Source organism: Cetorhinus maximus, chromosome 29 (assembly GCF_964194155.1).
Source record: "Cetorhinus maximus chromosome 29, sCetMax3.hap1.1, whole genome shotgun sequence".
Classification (NCBI taxonomy): domain Eukaryota; kingdom Metazoa; phylum Chordata; class Chondrichthyes; order Lamniformes; family Cetorhinidae; genus Cetorhinus; species Cetorhinus maximus.
In genome coordinates, this window is record NC_135907.1 from 19,834,887 (window position 1) to 19,852,710 (window position 17,824).

The 17,824-nt window shown below is 46.6% G+C and overlaps 1 protein-coding gene across 1 annotated transcript; it reads right to left on the reverse strand.

Annotated features, from left to right (window-relative positions):
• Positions 1–12: 12 nt before the first annotated feature.
• On the reverse strand, positions 13–4,589 carry LOC144669374 (lutropin subunit beta-like). The gene is made up of 2 exons (XM_078531756.1): positions 4,428–4,589; positions 13–380 (listed from the first exon to the last, which is right to left on the reverse strand). Exons 1-2 carry the CDS (start codon positions 4,587–4,589, stop codon positions 150–152), a joined length of 393 nt encoding a protein of 130 aa, XP_078387882.1. The 3' UTR covers positions 13–149.
• Positions 4,590–17,824: the final 13,235 nt, after the last annotated feature.

Genomic DNA, 17,824 nt, shown 5'->3' on the forward strand with positions numbered 1-17,824 from the left:
AGTACAGGAAAACACAGAGCACCTTCTTTAGGATGTCAAGAGAAACCGGCTCTGACACCACAAAGAAGACTCTAAATGAGCAAAGTGCAGCAGAGAAGGCACGAGAGTGGTGAGAAGAGAGGCGATGGGCGCTGGTGAAGAGGAACGTCTCACAGCAACACTCTCCTGGCACTGCAGAAGTCCGGTTTGATGCTCTGCACCGTGCAGTCAGTGTAATCCATTTTACAGCGGTTGCATTCACAGCTGACTGCCACAGGGTAGGTGTAGGTGGAGTCAACACCCAAGGGGCAGCCTGGCAGCCTGATGGCCTCATATCGAATCTCCTTGTAAGTACACACATGCTGGTAAACTGACAGGAGAGGGCTCTTGTATACTGATTCCTGCAGTCAAAGAATATGTTCTTAGTTAATCATTACAATGTTTCAACCTTGTCTCCAGACATTGAGTAAGATTCTTATTTTACAACCTTTGGGTAGAAAGTTCTTCCCCGTTTTATTTGAAATCTTTTGTTCCCAATCTTGGTACAATCTCAAAGTCTTTCTGTTTGCACTTCCTGTAAGCATTTCCCCATGGAACAGAAGGACAATTACTTAATGCTTTTGGCTATATCATTCACAACTAATTAATTATTTTTGAAATGTAATCGCTGTTGTTTTGGAGGGAAACCAGGCAGCAAGGTCCCATGAACAGCAATCTAATAATGACTAGATCAACTGTGGTGGTTTGAGGGATAGATGGTGCCCAGGACGCTGGGGAAATGCCCCTGTTCCTCCTCATTGGATCTTTTGCATCACGTGAGCGGGCAGAATTTTAACATCTCACCTGAAAGATGATAGCTCTGGCAGTGCAATACTCCCTCAGTACTGTACTAAAGTGCCAGCTCAGATTACGGGTTCAGTCAAGTCTCTGGAATGGTCCTTGAACCCTTCACCACCTTGTTCAGAGGTTTAATTACATCATTTCCCCAAGGAGGCACTACCACCCATGGTGGGAGGATGTAACTAAAGTGTGACAAGTTATAAATATGTATTTAGGAACTCATGCATTAGTTTGTTTTTCCAGTATGAATGAATACCAGGCCCAGTTACCTCACATTTACCCCATTGTAGACTTTCCATGACAGGATATTAACTAGTATTTTCTAATCTTTTTCCCTTTTCCACATTTTTATTTCTTCCCCCAAAGGCCATTTTCAAAGTGTGCAAAATTACACATGTTGTACAATAATCTGGGCTTCGGGTAATAACATTTCAATTTGCGTTTCAACCACCGATGTTTTAGCCCCAAAAGTAACAGTTTCCACCTCAGATATTTCTGAAAGGTGACTCTAGTTTTAGATTTCATAGAATCAGACAGACCACAAGGAGGCCCATCATGTGTGTGTCAGCTCTGTGAAAGAGCGACCCAATGAGTCCCACACCCTCGCTCTTTTCCCATTGTCCTATAATTTCTCCCCTTCAATTATTTATTCAATTCCTTTTTGAAAGGTACAACTGCCACCCTTTCAAGCAGCAACATGCATTCTTGCTTTATCAGGTAGACTGTTGGATGCTGGATTCCAACTTAAGGAAATTTGTCAAGTTCTTCTCCAGCATAACTGCAGAAATGAACCCTGCTTTCCATATCCATGCATCTTCCTAGACATACGTAAGGTCCCAGCCCTTGAAGGCAACTCACCACCACTCCTTTCCCACCCTGGTGAGTGTCAGCACAATATTTAATCATGAGATGTGAATCCTACTCTTTCTCCATCTCACACCCACCACTGCACTTCTCAAGCTAGATCATTGGGTAATTGTCGTGCAGGACTCCAATTAATCTTAGCCCCTCACTTAGTCAAAGGGTGCCAAAGCCAGTAGTGATTCAGCTGCTGCCCAGTACAAAAGCAGCTACCTCAGGTATTGAACATATGACCACTGCTGTGGGCAACACTATTTGTGGCTACAAGGGCAGGTCAGAGGCTGGCAATGCTGTGGAGGGTAACTGAATAATTTTTGGAGGGTACCTCACCTGATACCCCAAAGCCTGTCCATATACAAAAAAAACCCATTAGCATAGAAAGGGAGGAGGTTCTAAGTGGTCTGGCAGGATTAGAAGTAGATAAATCTCCAGGCCCGGATGAAATGTATCCCAAGCTGTTGAGTGAAGCAAGGGAGGAGATAGCAGGGGTGCTGGCAATAATTTTCAATACCTCTCTGGCCACAGGAGAGGTGCCAGAGGACTGGAGGACAGCCAATATGGTACCGTTATTTAAGAAGGGAGGAAGGGATAAACCAGGGAACTACAGGCCAGTCACTCTAACTCAGTGGTGGGGAACATATTGGAAGCAATTCTGAGGGACAGAACTAATCTACACTTGGAGAGGCAGCGATTAATCAAGGACAGTCAGCATGGTTTAGTTAAGGGGGGTGTCATGTCTGATCAATTTGATTGAATTTTTCGAAGAGGGGACCAGGGTATGTAGATGAGGGAAATGCATTTGACGTAGTCTATTTGGACTTCAGCAAGGCTTTTGATAAAGTTCCGCATGAGAGACTGATAATGAAGAGCCCATGGGATCCAAGGCAAATTGGATCCAGAATTGGCTGAGTGGCAGGAAGCAGAGGGTGATGGTCAGGGGGTGTTTTTGTGACTGGATGCCTGTGTCCAGGGATCGGTGTTGGGTCCCTTGCTGTTTGTGGTATGTAGGAGGGTTGATAAGTAAGTTCAGGGATGATGAAAATTGGTGGGGTGGTAAATAGTGAGGAGGATAGCCTTAGATTACAGGAGGATATAGACGGGCTGGTCAGATGGGCTGATCAGTGGCAAATGGATAAGTGTGAGGTGATGCACTGGGGCAGGACAAACAAAGCACAGGAATACACGATGAATGGTAGGACCCTGGGAAGTACCGAGGATCAGAGGGACCTTGGTGTGCATGTCCACTGGTCTCTTTAGGTAGTGGGACAGGTAGATAAGGTGGTTAAGAAGGCATATGGGATACTTGCCTTTATTAGCCGAGGCATAGAATATAAGAGCAGGGAGGTTGTGCTGGAACTGTATAAAATGCTGGTTAGGCCACGGCTAGAGTATTGCATGCAGTTCTGGAATCCGTATTATAAGAAGGATGTGATTGCACTTGAGAGAGAGCAGAGGAGATTTACCAGGCTGTTGCCTGGGCTGGAGAGTTTTAGTTATGAGGAGAGATTGGATAGACTGGGGTTATTTTCCCTGGAGCAGAGGAGATTGAGGGGGGACATGATTGAGGTGCATAAAATTATGAGGGGCATAGCTAGGGTAGACAGGAAGGAACTTTTCCCCTTTGGAGGAGGGATCAATAACCAGGGGGCATAGATTTAAGGTAAGGGGCAGGAGGTTTAGAGGGGATGTGAGGAAGAATTTTTTCACCCAGAGGGTGGTGGGAATCTGGAACTCACTGCCTGAAAGGATGGTAGAGGCAGAAACCCTCATAACATTTAAGAGGTATTTGGATGTGCACTTGCGATGCCATGGCATACAAGGCCTAGTGCTGGAAAATGGGACTAGAATAGTTAGCTGCTTGTTTGACCGGCACAGACTCGATGGGCTGAAGGGCCTTTTTCTATGCTGTACAGCTCTATGACTCTATAACCATTGGATTTGCCTGTTAAACTTTCTAGGAACTTGGAATTGTTATAAATGAGGATCTAAGCCTCAGCAGTTTTTTGGGGGAAAGAGCTCTCTGAGAAGGCTCCTTTGGTGTTGGTACAGAACAAGTAAAGGCCAGTCAGCCCTTCCAGCTCACCATGTCACTCACTTTCAGATTCACTGCACTACTTCAGAGAGGGAGACAGGCTTCATTATTTCCATCAATTCCAAGCCCAAACTGTGGGTCTTCATGGGGAGGGGGGGAGAGGGGTGGGCTGGTATATCACCAGTCTCCACCTTGTTTAATCTTCCCCAGGTGCTTATGGGCTCACTTCACTCAGTCTCGATGGACCCTGAGTAGTTTAAAAGAAAATTATTCAAGTGTTCCCAATGCTGACTGACAGGTCCAGCAGCCTTGTGCTAGCGCGCGGACACTCGGGTGAGGAGGGTTGTTAAACTTTGGAATGCTCTTCCCCTGAGAACAGTGAAGGTTGGGTCATTGACTACATTCAAGACTGATTATCATTTTTGATTGATAAAAGAGTCAAGGGTTATGGAGGGAGCAGAAGGAAAGTGGAGTTGATCAGATCAGACATGATCGCATTGAATGGCAGAGCAGGCTTGAGGGGCTGAATGACCTCTTCCTGAGTAGGATAGTAATAAGAATGGCTGCTTGCACAAGGTGCTGGGGAAAACCTTTGGATGATGGGGTGGGGTGGTGGGCGGCGGGGGGGGGGAGCGGTGGTACAAGTGGCAGGGGATGTGAGTAGGGTGTACAAAGAAAAGGCAGAGGTCCCATTTCCCCCCCCATCCCCCATTACCTTTGTTGGACAGTAGCCACTGCATATGGAAGTAGTGAGGCTCACACAGATAGGGCACTCATCCTTTTCGGCAGAGATTGTCACGTTGGTCGGGTGGCAGAGGTGTCGGCTTTGGACAAAACACAAGCACAGTGCGAGGAGGAACAGCTGAGAGGAGCACATGCTGCAAAAGAAAAAAAAAATGATATTTTCCCCACATTTTGCCAGTTAGATTATATTTTCAGACTCTACGTTCTGCCAACATCGGGCGAAGGTGTCATATTAGACTCGAAACGTTAACTGTTTCTCTCTCCACGGATGCTGCCAGACCTGAGTCATTTTTTTTCTCCCCGGCACTTCCTGTTTTTACTTCAGATCTCCAGCATCTGCAGTATTTTGCTTTTACTTTAGCCAAGGTGGGGCACTTGGGCTGCTGGGTTTTTTTTTTGAAAAATATACTTTATTCATAAAATATCTGGAAGAACATTACAAAACATTTCTAAATCGCCATCGCAAAAAGTGCAATCAGATTCAACTTTTACACATGGATCGAGAGGTGGCTTCAATACAATCAATGAATATTACAGTCATTTCAATATGGTCATTACAGACAGTCAGTCAGTGCAATGGGATTGGAGTTACCAACATACATCATGTTGCACTCTGAGGTGCTTCAATACAATTATAATACAATTAGTATTCAATGCATGCATTCATTGTACAGCCCGAGGGGGTCTATACAATTCCCAGCCCCTCGGTGCACTATGGCAGAAAGGTCTTAGACAAAGACCCTTCCCCATCCCAGAGTGTGTGGCAGACACTCTGAGTTTCCCTTCCCTGTGGGGAGCAGCCTCTACATAATGCTCAGGACCCCTTGGTAAGAAGAGTGATTCGGCCAATGGAGCCTATTGCCTTAAGTATCACACCAACCTGAGAGAACCCATTTATTCATCAGTGTAAAAAACAAAAATAAAAATAACTGGAAAAACTCCAGCAGGTCTGACAGCATCTGCGGAGAGGGACACAGTTAACGTTTCCAGTCCGCATGACTCTTCAACAGAACAAGAGTCATAGGGACTCGAAACGTTCACTGTGTCCCTCTCCGCAGATGCTGTCAGACCTGCTGGAGTTTTTCCAGTTGTTTTTGTTTTGGATTTCCAGCATCCGCAGTTTTTTTTTTGCTTTTATTTGTCAGTGTAGTTTTTCGGACTGACCCCCAACATTAAAAATTTCGACCAATGATATATAAACCAGCTGATAGGTAACCCATTGACTGTCTGACTTCAAATGAAAGCGTCTCATTCGCTTTTGCCCGTTTTGTACCATCTCTACAAGTTGAAAATTACCTCCCCTGCCCCCCACCCTCCACCCCCACCCCACAGGAGGGCTGTGCTGAAATGAAGACTTATCCTACTCTTAACGCAATCTTTCCCAGAAGCTCCAAAAACTGTGCAATCGTCGCTCTCCTCGTGCTGTCCAGATTTAAACTTGGCTTCAGCCACTTTTCGTATTTTACCCTCCGCTGGGCTAAAGACAAGAACTGCCGGTGACCTCCTAATATCTCCAACCCCTTCTGCAGTAGGACCAGCAGCAGCGGAGTCCTGGTCCCCAGGTGCCTGGGAATGGAACTAGACAATATGCTATAAGATGACCTTTACCTGATTTCGGCTGTGTTGCTGTGGTGTGGACTGTTGCAGATCTCACCCTGAACGCTCTGGAAGAATTGCGTCAACCTTTTATAGGGATATTTTTGCCCCGATGACCATCTTCCTAGGATTTAGTCCACAAGGTTACCAGACAGTATTCACTCGATATCTGGAATTAAGCAGGCACATTGGCCGCTTTATGATGCTGTTGGTGTTGCAGGCTCAGGAGGTGGATTATGGTCATGTATCTTTACGCAGCTCCCTCAATGTGAAACGGGCTCCAAGGCCGCGAACCTCGAGGAGTTGCACTTAGTTAAAATTGGGAATCAGGCGCGCAGAGTGATATTAAAACAGGTGATCCAAAACGCGGACAAAGAGCTGAGTTTTAAGGAGGAGAGTTTTAGGGAAGGAATTTTTAGACCCAGGAAATAAGAATAGACCCTAAGGTCCCCCCCCCCGCCCCCCCCCGCCTCAAGCCTGCTTCGCCATTCAATACCATCATGGTTGATCTTGGGCTTCAACTCCCACTCTCCAGCCCGCAATCCCCAATTCCCTTGATCCCCTGAGAGACCAAAAATCTGTCCATCCCAGCCTTCAATGAATTGGTCAGGAAAGCAAAAGCCCATGGGATTCAGGGTAATGTGGCAAACTGGATAAAAGGTTGGCTTTGTAACAGGAAACAAAGGTCGATGGATGCCCTTGCGAATGGAAAGTTGTCTCAAGTGGTGTTCCACAGGGCTCGGTGTCGGGTCCCTTGCTGTTTGTGTTATATATTAACGATTTGGACGTGAACGTGGGGGGCACGATTGGGAAATTTGCAGTTGACACAAAGATTGGCCGTGTAGTGGATAGTGTAGAGGATAGCCATAATCTCCAAAACGATATAGATGGGTTGGTGGAGTGGGCGGTAAAGTGGCAGATGGATTTTAACATAGAGAAGTGTGAGGTCATACATTTAGGGAGGTCAAAAAGTTACAGGGATTACACAATAAATGGGAATATACTAAGAGGGGTAGATGAAGTAAGAGATCTTGGTGTACAAGTACACAGGTCCCTGAAGGCAGCAGTTCAAGTAGACAAGGTTGTAAAGAAGGCATATGGAATGCTTTCCTTCATTGGCAGAGATATAGAATATAAAAGTAAGGATATAATGTTGGAATTGTATAACACACTGGTGAGGCCACAACTGGAGTATTGTGTGCAGTTCTGGTCACCACATTACAGGAAGGACGTAATAGCTCTGGAGAGAATGCAGAGGAGGTTTACAAGAATGTTGCCAGGGTTAGAAAAGTGTAGCTACAAGGAGAGGTTGGATAGGTTGGGGTTATTTTCCTTAGAATAAAGAAGGCTGAGAGGTGACTTGACTGAGGTGTACAAAATTATGAGGGGAATAGGTAGAGTGGACAGGATAAAATTGTTTCCCTTGGTGGAGAATTCTAGAACCAGGGGACATAGATTCAAGATAAGTGGCAGAAGGTGTAGGGGGACATGAGGAAGAATTATTTTATGCAGAGGGTAGTGGGTGTCTGGAATTCGCTGCCCAAGTTGGTGGTAGAGGCAGAAACTCTAAACTCTTTTTAAAAATACCTGCCTCTGCACCTTAAGTGCTGTAAGCTGCAGGGCTATGGGCCGGGTGCAGGAAGGCGGGATTAGAAAGGGCACCTGGTTGTCCTCGGGCTGGCATGGACAAGATGGGCCGAATGGCCTCCTTCTGTGCTGTAACTTTTCTATGGTTCTATGTTCAACAATGGAGTGTCCACAATCCTCTGGGGTGGAGAATTCCAAAGATTCACAGCCTTTTGAATGAAGTCATTTCTCCTCATATCAGCCCCTAAATGATCCTTGGGGCCTCAGCAGCTGAATGGAGGGCAGGCGATGGTTGAATGAAGGAATTGGGGTTGTGCATTGCCTGGGGCACTGGAGAGATGCAAAGCTCTTGGAGGGTCCTGGGGCTGGCACAGGTTACAGAGATAAGGAGGGATTTGAAAATAAGGATGAAAATTTGGGTTTGGGTATTGTGAACGACTGTATGTTCCCAGTATTGTACCGTCGTCAGAGATGGTCCACAATGACCTCTGACCTCTTTGAATATTTCACGGTAAAAACTGATTATGCTGAGAGTTAGAGGCTTAGGTTCAGCTGAAACAATTCAGTTTTTAAGACAATTCTTTTCCAAACTGTTGCTTCCATTAATGAGCAATATGGCAGCAGAAGACAAAGGTCTCGTTTCACAGAACAGTGAAATCAGTGATAGGACGACTATCTCAGCTCAGAGTGAGCTTTACTCTGTATCTAACCCCATGCTGTACCTGTCCTGGGACAGTTTCTGGGACAGTGTAGAGGGAGCTTTACTCTGTATCTAACCCCGTGCTGTACCTGTCCTGGGAGTGTTTGATGGGGACAGTGTAGAGGGAGCTTTACTCTGTATCTAACCCCGTGCTGTCCCTGCCCTGCGAGTGTTTGATGGAAACAGTGTAGAGGGACCTTTATTCTGTATTTAACCTCGTGCTGTACCTGACTTGGGAGTGTTTGATGAGGACAGTGTAGAGGGATTTTACTCTGTATCTAACCCCGTGCTGTACCTGCCCTGGGAGTGTTTGATGGGGACAGTGTAGAGGGAGCTTTACTCTGTATCTAACCCCGTGCTGTACCTGTCCTGGGACAGTTTCTGGGACAGTGTAGAGGGAGCTTTACTCTGTATCTAACCCCGTGCTGTACCTGTCCTGGGAGTGTTTGATGGGGACAGTGTAGAGGGAGCTTTACTCTGTATCTAACCCCGTGCTGTCCCTGCCCTGCGAGTGTTTGATGGAAACAGTGTAGAGGGACCTTTATTCTGTATTTAACCTCGTGCTGTACCTGACTTGGGAGTGTTTGATGAGGACAGTGTAGAGGGATTTTACTCTGTATCTAACCCCGTGCTGTACCTGCCCTGGGAGTGTTTGATGGGGACAGTGTAGAGGGAGCTTTACTCTGTATCTAACCCCGTGCTGTACCTGTCCTGGGAGTGTTTGATGGGGACAGTGTAGAGGGAGCTTTACTCTGTATCTAATCTCGTGCTGTACCTGTCCTGGGAGTGTTTGATTGGGACAGTGTAGAGGGAGCTTTACTCTGTATTTAACCCCATGCTGTCCCTGCCCTGGGAGTGTTTGTTGGGTACACTGTAGAGGGAGCTTTACTATGTTTAACCCCGTGCTGTACTTATCCTGGGATTGTTTGATGGGGACAGTGTAGAGGGAGCTGTGCTCTGTATCTAACCCTGTGCTATACCTGTCCTGGGTGTATTTGATGGGGACAGTGTAGAGGGAGCTTTACTCTGTACCTAACCCCGTGCTGTACCTGCCCTGGGAGTGTTTGATGGGGACAATGTAGAGGGATTTTACTCTGTATCTAACCCCGTGCTGTACCTGTCCTGGGAGTGTTTGATGGGGACAGTGTAGAGGGAGCTTTACTCTGTATCTAACCCCGTGCTGTACCTGCCCTGGGAGTGTTTGATGGGGACAGTGTAGAGGGAGCTTTACTCTGTATCTAACCCCGTACTGTACCTGTCCTGGGAGTGTTTGATGGGGACAGTGTAGATAGAGTGAGCTTTACTCTGTATCTAACCCCGTGCTGTACCTGTCCTGGGAGTGTTTGATGGGGACAGTGTAGATAGAGTGAGCTTTACTCTGTATCTAACCCCGTGCTGTACCTGTCCTGGGAGTGTTTGATGGGGACAGTGTAGAGGGAGCTTTACTCTGTATCTAACCCCGTGCCTCCTTCTGTGCTGTCACCATTCTATGATATTGTGCTTCATACTGTGGCCGTAAAGATGCACTAAAGAGGTGAGATAGGCAGCAGGTTTCTGAGGATCAAGCAAGTAGTAAGCTTGCAAAATATTTCAATTAAGTGACCAGGAATTTGTTTCCTGCTGCTCCCAAAAGTTTGGTTGCAATGTTGGGAGCTCCCTCCCCATCTCTCCCCTCACCCCCCACCCCACCCCCACCCCAATCCCACCCCCTCCCAAGCACAAACAATCCGAGGATACTTGACTTCAAGAGTTGAGGCTTTGGTCTGTTTTGTGGTCAGAGATTCCTTCAGAACGATGTTTGGATGGACTGTTGTAGAAGATCGGGGAGACTATGGCATATTGTAATTACACAGGAAACACACTGACGCCCAAAATTTCATGGTCTTGAAAGAAACATTGTATGTTTAATAAAAAGTAAAGAAACTTCAAAGAAACTGTTCCCATTGGCAGAAGGATCAAGAAGCAGAGGGCACAGATTTAACGTGATTGGTAAAAGAAGCAATAGTGATATGAGGGAAAATATTTTCACGCAGCGAGTGGTTAGGATCTGAAATGCACTCCAAGAGAGTGTGGTGGAGGCAGGTTCAACCAAGCCATTCAAGAGGGTATTAGATTATTATTTGAAAAGAAGTAATGTGCAGGGTTAGGGGGAGAAAGCAGGAGAATAGCACTAAGTGAAATGCTCATTTGGAAAGCTGGTGTAGACACGATGGGCCGAATAGTCATAGAGTCATAGGGGTCTACAGCACAGAAAAAGGCCCTTCGGCCCATCGACTCTGCGCCAGTCAAACAAGTATCTAACTATTCTAATCCCATTTTCCAGCACTAGGCCCATAGCCTTGTATGCCATGGCATCGCAAGTGCACATCCAAACACTTCTTAAATGTTATGAGGGTTTGATGGGGGCAGTGTAGAGGGAGCTTTACTCTGTATCTGTACCACCCTTTATTCTATACCTGTACCACCCTCTGGCTGAAAATATTCTTCCTCACATCCCCTCTAAATCTCAAACAAAAACAGAATTACCTGGAAAAACTCAGCAAGTCTGGCAGCATCAGTGGAGAAGAAATCAGTTAACGTTTCGAGCCTTCATGGCCCTTCGGCAGAACTGAAGCATAGTTAGAAGAAGGGAGATATATAAACTGGTTTAAGGTGGGTGGGGAGGGGGTGGGGGGGAGAGAGACATTGAGGGTGTGGTGATTGTGGAGATGAGCAGATAATCAAAAGATGTCACAGACAAAAGGGTCAAAGAGGTGTTGAAGGTGGTGATATTTGTCTAAGAAAAGTGCTAATTAAGAATGGAAGACAGGATATTCAAAGTACAGCTCTAGTGGGGGTGGGGTGGAAAGACTAACGAGGTTTTAGTTTTAGATTTAAAAATAATGGAAATAGGTGGGGAAAGAAGAATCTATATAAATTATTGAAAAAAAAGGCGGGGGGGGTGGGGGGGAGAAACGGGGTGGAGATAGGGGGAGGGGGAGTTTAAGATCTAAAGTTGTTGAATTCAATATTCAGCCCGGAAGGCTGTAAAGTGCCTAGTCGGAAGATGAGGTGCTGTTCCTCCAGTTTGCGTTGGGCTTCACTGGAACAATGCAGCAAGCCAAGGACAGACATGTGGGCAAGAGAACAGGGTGGAGTGTTAAAATGGCAAGCGACAGGGAGGTTTGGGTCTTTCTTGCGGACAGACCGCAGGTGTTCCGCAAAACGGTCTCCCAGTTTGCGTTTGGTCTCTCCAATGTAGAGGAGACCGCATTGGGAGCAAAGAATGCAGTAGACTAAGTTAGGGGAAATGCAAGTGAAATGCTGCTTCACTTGAAAGGAGTGTTTGGGCCCTTGGACGGTGAGGAGAGAGGAAGTGAAGGGGCAGGTGTTGCATCTTCTGCGTGGGCATGGGGAGGTGCCATAAGTGGGGGTTGAGGAGTAGGGGGTGATGGAGGAGTGGACCAGGGTGTCCCGGAGGGAACGATCCCTATGGAATGCCGTCAGGGGGGGGTGAAGGGAAGATGTGTTTGGTGGTGGCATCATGCTGGAGTTGGCGGAAATGGCGGAGGATGATCCTTTGAATGCGGAGGCTGGTGGGGTGATAAGTGAGGACAAGGGGGACCCTATCATGTTTCTGGGAAGGAGGAGAAGGCGTGAGGGAGGATGCGCGGGATATGGGCCGGACACGGTTGAGGGCCCTGTCAACGACTGTGGGTGGAAAACCTCGGTTAAGGAAGAAGGAGGACATGTCAGAGGAGCTGTTTTTGAAGGTAGCGTCATCAGAACAGATGCGACGGAGGCGAAGGAACTGAGAGAATGGGATGGAGTCTTTACAAGAAGCGGGGTGTGAGGAGCTGTAGTCGAGGTAACTGTGGGAGTCGGTAGGCTTGTAATGGATATTGGTGGACAGTCTATCATCAGAAATTGAGACAGAGAGGTCAAGGAAGGGAAGAGAAGTGTCAGAGATGGACCATGTGAAAATGATGGAGGGGTGGAGATTGGAAGCAAAATTAATAAATTTTTCCAGGTCCCAACGAAACCTCCTGCCCCTTACCTTAAATCTATGCCCCTGGTTATTGATCCCTCCACCAAGGGGAAAAGTTCCTTCCTGGCTACCCTATCTATGCTCCTCATAATTTTATACACCTCAATCATGTTCTCCCTCAATCTCCTCTGCTCCAGGGAAAATAACCTCAGCCTATCCAATCTCTCCTCATAACTAAAACTCTCCAGCCCAGGCAACAGCCTGGTGAATCTCCTCTGCACTCTCTCTAGTGCAATCACATCCTTCCTATAGTGTGGATTCCAGAACTGCACGCAATACTCTAGCTGTGGCCTAACCAGCATTTTATACAGTTTCAGCATAACCTCCCTGCTCTTATATTCTATGCCTTGGCTAATAAAGGCAAGTATCCCATATGCCTTCTTAACCACCTTATCTACCTGTCCTGCTACCTTAAGGGACCAGTGGACATGCACACCAAGGTCCCTCTGATCCTCGGTACTTCCCAGGGTCCTACCATTCATCGTGTATTCCCGTGCCTTGTTTGTCCTGCCCCAGTGCATCACCTCACACTTATCTGGATTAAATTCCATTTGCCACTGATCAGCCCATCTGACCAGCCCGTCTATATCCTCCTGTAATCTAAGGCTATCCTCCTCACTATTTACCACCCCACCAATTATCGTGTCATCCACGAACTTACTGATCTTCCTTCCTACATTCAAGTCTAAATCGTTTATATATACCACAAACAGCAAGGGACCCAACACCGATCCCTGTGGAACCCCACTGGACACAGGCATCCTGTCACAAAAACACCCCTCGACCATCACCCTCTGCTTCCTGCCACTCAGCCAATTCTGGATCCAATTTGCCAAATTGCCTTGGGTCCTATGGGCTCTTACCTTCATTATCAGTCGCCTATGCGGGACTTTATCAAAAGCCTTGCTGAAGTCCAAGTAGACTACGTCAAATGCATTGCCCTCATCTACACACCTGGTCACCCCTTCGAAAAATTCAATCAAATTGGTCAGACATGACCTCCCCTTAACAAAACCACGCTGACTGTCCTTGATTAATCGCTGCCGCTCCAAGTGTAGATTAATTCTGTCCCTCAGAATTGCTTCCAATAGTTTCCCCACCACTGAGGTTAGACTGACTGGCCTGTAGTTCCGTGGTTTATCCCTTCCTCCCTTCTTGAATAACGGTACCACATTGGCTGTCCTCCAGTCCTCTGGCACCTCTCCTGTGGCCAGAGAGGTATTGAAAATACCTAGTGCCCCTGCTATCTCCTCCCTTGCCTCACTCAACAACCTGGGATACATTTCATCCAGGCCTGGAGATTTATCTACTTTTAAGCCTATCAGACCACTTAGAACCTCCTCCCTTTCTAAACTAATTTCTTTAATTATATCACAGTCCTTCTGCCTGATTTCCATACCCATGTTGTCCCTCTCACTTGTGAACACCGACACAAAATATTCATTTAGAACCTTACCTACGTCTTCCGGCTCCACACACAAATTACCACTATGGTCCTTAATGGGCTCTACTCTTTCCCTGGTTATCCTCTTACTCTTAACGTACTTGTAAAACAACTTTGGATTTTCCTCTATTTTCCCTGCTAATGTTTTTTCATGCTCCCTTTTTGCTCTCCTAATTTCCTTTTTAAGTTCCCCCCTACACATTCTATACTCTCCAGGGCTTCTGCTGTTTGGAGCCCTCGGTATCTGCCATAAACCTCCCTTTTTCGCTTTATTCAATCCTGTGTATCCCTCGACATCCAGGGTTCCCTGGATTTGATGGTCCCACCCTTTGTCTTCACTGGGATATGTTGGCCTTGTACTCTCCCTATTTCCTTCTGGAATGAGTCCCTTCTGCGCAGTAACAACCCTGTGATTTGCGATTGCGGTGATCTCTGGGCACAAATGCAGCGGAAACCTCAGACACATTTGTCTGTGTGTGCGGTGGCGTATATTTTGTGTGCTGGTGCATGTTCGTATGTGGTGTTTCTGCCTGTTCACACAATCAGTTTAAGGGTTAACAGGAATCCAAATTACAGTGAAGAAATTACACCTTTGGTGCCTTCCTCTTTTGCGAATTGGCTTATCCGCACCTAAGTCTTCGTGCAGCTGATTGCCAGCCCGAATGTGGTTTTAAAAATAAAAAATAGAAGCCAACTTTAGAAAATGCTGAAATAAAGACAACAAAAAAACCACCTGAATGAAGTTGATAACACACTGGAGGCAGCCATGGCATGTTTCCTGAGGAGGAAGAGTGAACTGTGTGTGTGCACATTTGCACATGGGGGGGTTCCTTGTTAACAGAGATTAACTTTCAAGGCTTGTTCTGTAGTAGATGCTTCTCTCTGCCGGACCTGCTGAGTTTTTCCGCCATTTTCTGCTTTTGTTACAGTTTTTTTCTTGCCTTTGATCATGTCAAGTTTTAGGATGTGCTGGTGCCTGACTAATGGGCTCCCATTGTAAAGTATGTTCGTCATTTGCAATTTCGCTGTTGGCAAGGTTTCGCGAGAACGGCAGGGCTTTACTGTATCATCGAGGTTGATTTAATAATAAAAAGGCAAGCTAAAATGTTCAAGGTCCCCAGCTTTAATCCTGTACCATTATTGCAAATTAAACTGCCTTGTTCTAATAATCTCTCGGATGTCATGTTTCCCACAAGGTTATGCACTAAAACCAACATGTTCACTAAAAGAGTCAGTGAAAAGCTGCCAGGATCAGTGGCATTTCCGCAACTACTGGTTTCTTCTCTAACATCCTTGAGACTGCCTATGATCCCTCCAATCTTAAAGAAAGGAATCCAAAGTGATAACAGATACATGGGTATAACATGTGCAAATTCAATCCCCTTGTGTTGGAAAATGGAATTTATAAATCAAGTATTCAAATTTTAGTCAACAGCTAAATTCAAGGCATATCAGGAGAAGGTTACAGTGAGGGATGTGGGAAATATCAGAGAATTTTAGAGTACAGGGTTAGATACAGAGTAAAGCTCCCTCTACACTGTCCCCATCAAACACTCCCAGGACAGGTACAGCATGGGGTTAGATACAGAGTAAAGCTCCCTCTACACTGTCCCCATCAAACACTCCCAGGACAGGTACAGCACGGGGTTAGATACAGAGTAAAGTTCCCTCTACGCTGTCCCCATCAAACACTCCCAGGGCAGGTACAGCATGGGGTTAGATACAGAGTAAAGCTCCCTCTACACTCCCCATCACACACTCCCAGGACAGGTACAGCACGGGGTTAGGTACAGAGTAATGCTCCCTCTACACTGTCCCCATCAAACACTCCCAGGACAGGTACAGCATGGGGTTAGATACAGAGTAAAGCTCCCTCTACAATGTCCCCATCAAACACTCCCAGGGCAGGTACAGCACGGGGTTAGATACAGAGTAAAGCTCCCTCTACACTGTCCCCATCAAACACTCCCAGGACAGGTACAGCACGGGGTTAGATACAGAGTAAAGCTCCCTCTACACTGTACCCATCAAACACTCCCAGGACAGGTACAGCACGGGGTTAGATACAGAGTAAAGCTCCCTCTACATTGCAATCAGGAAATGCATTGTTTGGAGTGTGACCTGGGTCCAGAAGTGGTCTGGTTCTCAGATTAGAAACTACATCTCACAGGGTCTCACAAAGGTAGTAAAAGATGTTATGAGCTTTGTATTTGTGTTTTATAATAGTGTGGAGTTTGTTTTGCTATTATTGAAACAAGCCCATGGACAGAAAGGCCTGGGTAACTGGAAAAGACAACATGCTTTGATTCACTGTCAGAGTGAGGCATGGGGAACAAGAGTGGAAATAAATCAGGCTAACAGGCTAATTTTTGGGAAGTGCATCCTTTCTAAAATTATTTTTTTCTGTCCCTTCCTCATCAGGCTATGGGATCAGTTTCCCTGTGGTGAACCAGGGTAATGAGTGTCTGTGGGTTATTAAGCTCTGAAGCACATTGAAGCTATTCCCCAACCTCTTGCCCTGGGCTTGAATTTTTCGCTCGTTGGGCACACATGATAGGCGGAGCCAGGGAGCAGATGGGAAACGGGCCCCCGACCACAATTGGCACCCCCCCCCACCCGCAATTTCAGGCCAATTAGTGGCAGGCAGCGTGAAACGCGCCCGGAGAAAGTCTCAGCGCTGGCGGTGGGAGCGGGAAGAGGGCACTGCGGGTGCTGGTGGGCGCTTCCATTAAGCTCCCTGAAGGCAGACAGCTGTCTCGGGGAGCTGCAGACCTCCCAAGTAACAAAGGAAAGCATAAAAGTGCTGCAAAAAATGTCCATGCAGCACAATCAAGCACCTGAAAGCAAACCTCACGAAAAAAATAGCCCCCAGATATCTGTCTTTATTTCCCCCACAGAGGCTTCAACCCGCAATGGGTCGAGGTTTGAGCAAAAATGTAAAGGCCGATTGGCCCATCCGCCAACCTTAAAAAATTCTTTCGAGTTATCAACAGTCACAGATTGCAACTCTTTTGAGTACAATCACAGTTCTTGGTTTCCGGGAGTGGGACATGAACCCACAACCCTCTGATTCAAAGGCGAGGGTGCTATGAACTGAGCCACAGCTGACACCTCCCCGCCAACCTTAAAAAAAAACTCTTTCGAGTTATCAACAGTCACAGATTGCAACTCTTTCGAGTACAATCACAGTTCTTGGTTTCCGGAAGTGGGACATGAACCCACAACCCTCTGATTCAAAGGCGAGGGTGCTATGAACTGAGCCACAGCTGACACCTCCCTGCCAACCTTAAAAGTGGACCACAAAAAAATCGCTTTCAATTGCCTCCTTAATGGGCTTACTTGCCTGCCTAATTGTCGGCGAGCGGTCTTCTGACTGCTGTGCACGCCTGCCGAGCGAGATATCACACGATTGCGCAATGACATCAGGACCCTCGCCCGCCCCCCAGACATAAAACTCTGGCCCTGGTATCCTCACACACGTGCACACACACACACGCAGAAACATGCACAGAGATGTGCATACCCATTCACATGCACGCAAACACCAAACAGAGACAGTGACGGGGTACCCTGGCTCACTATTCCCCACCTATGCACTGCTAGTACTGGGTATGCCCGAGGCAGACTGGATGGTGGAACGAAGCAACAAAGAATGCTGCAAATACTCAGCAGGTCAGGAAGCTGTGGAGATAGAAACAGAGTTCACGTTTCAGTTTATGACGTTTCGTCAGAACTCAGTTCACCAGCACTGTCCTCATTAAACAAAAACAGAAACAGAAATACCTGGAAAGTTTCCAGGTATTTCTGTTTTTGTTTCAGATTTCCAGCATCCGCAGTTTTTTGTTTTTATCTCTGTCCTCATTAAAGGTCATCTTGCCCTGAAATGTCAACTCTTTTTTTTGAATTTCCAGCATTTTTAAAATTTTTTATTTCAGATTTCTAGTATCCAGAATATTTTGCTTTGGTGTTACAGACTAGAGGTGGTTCGATTCCAGCTTCTTTTCCACAGGCAGG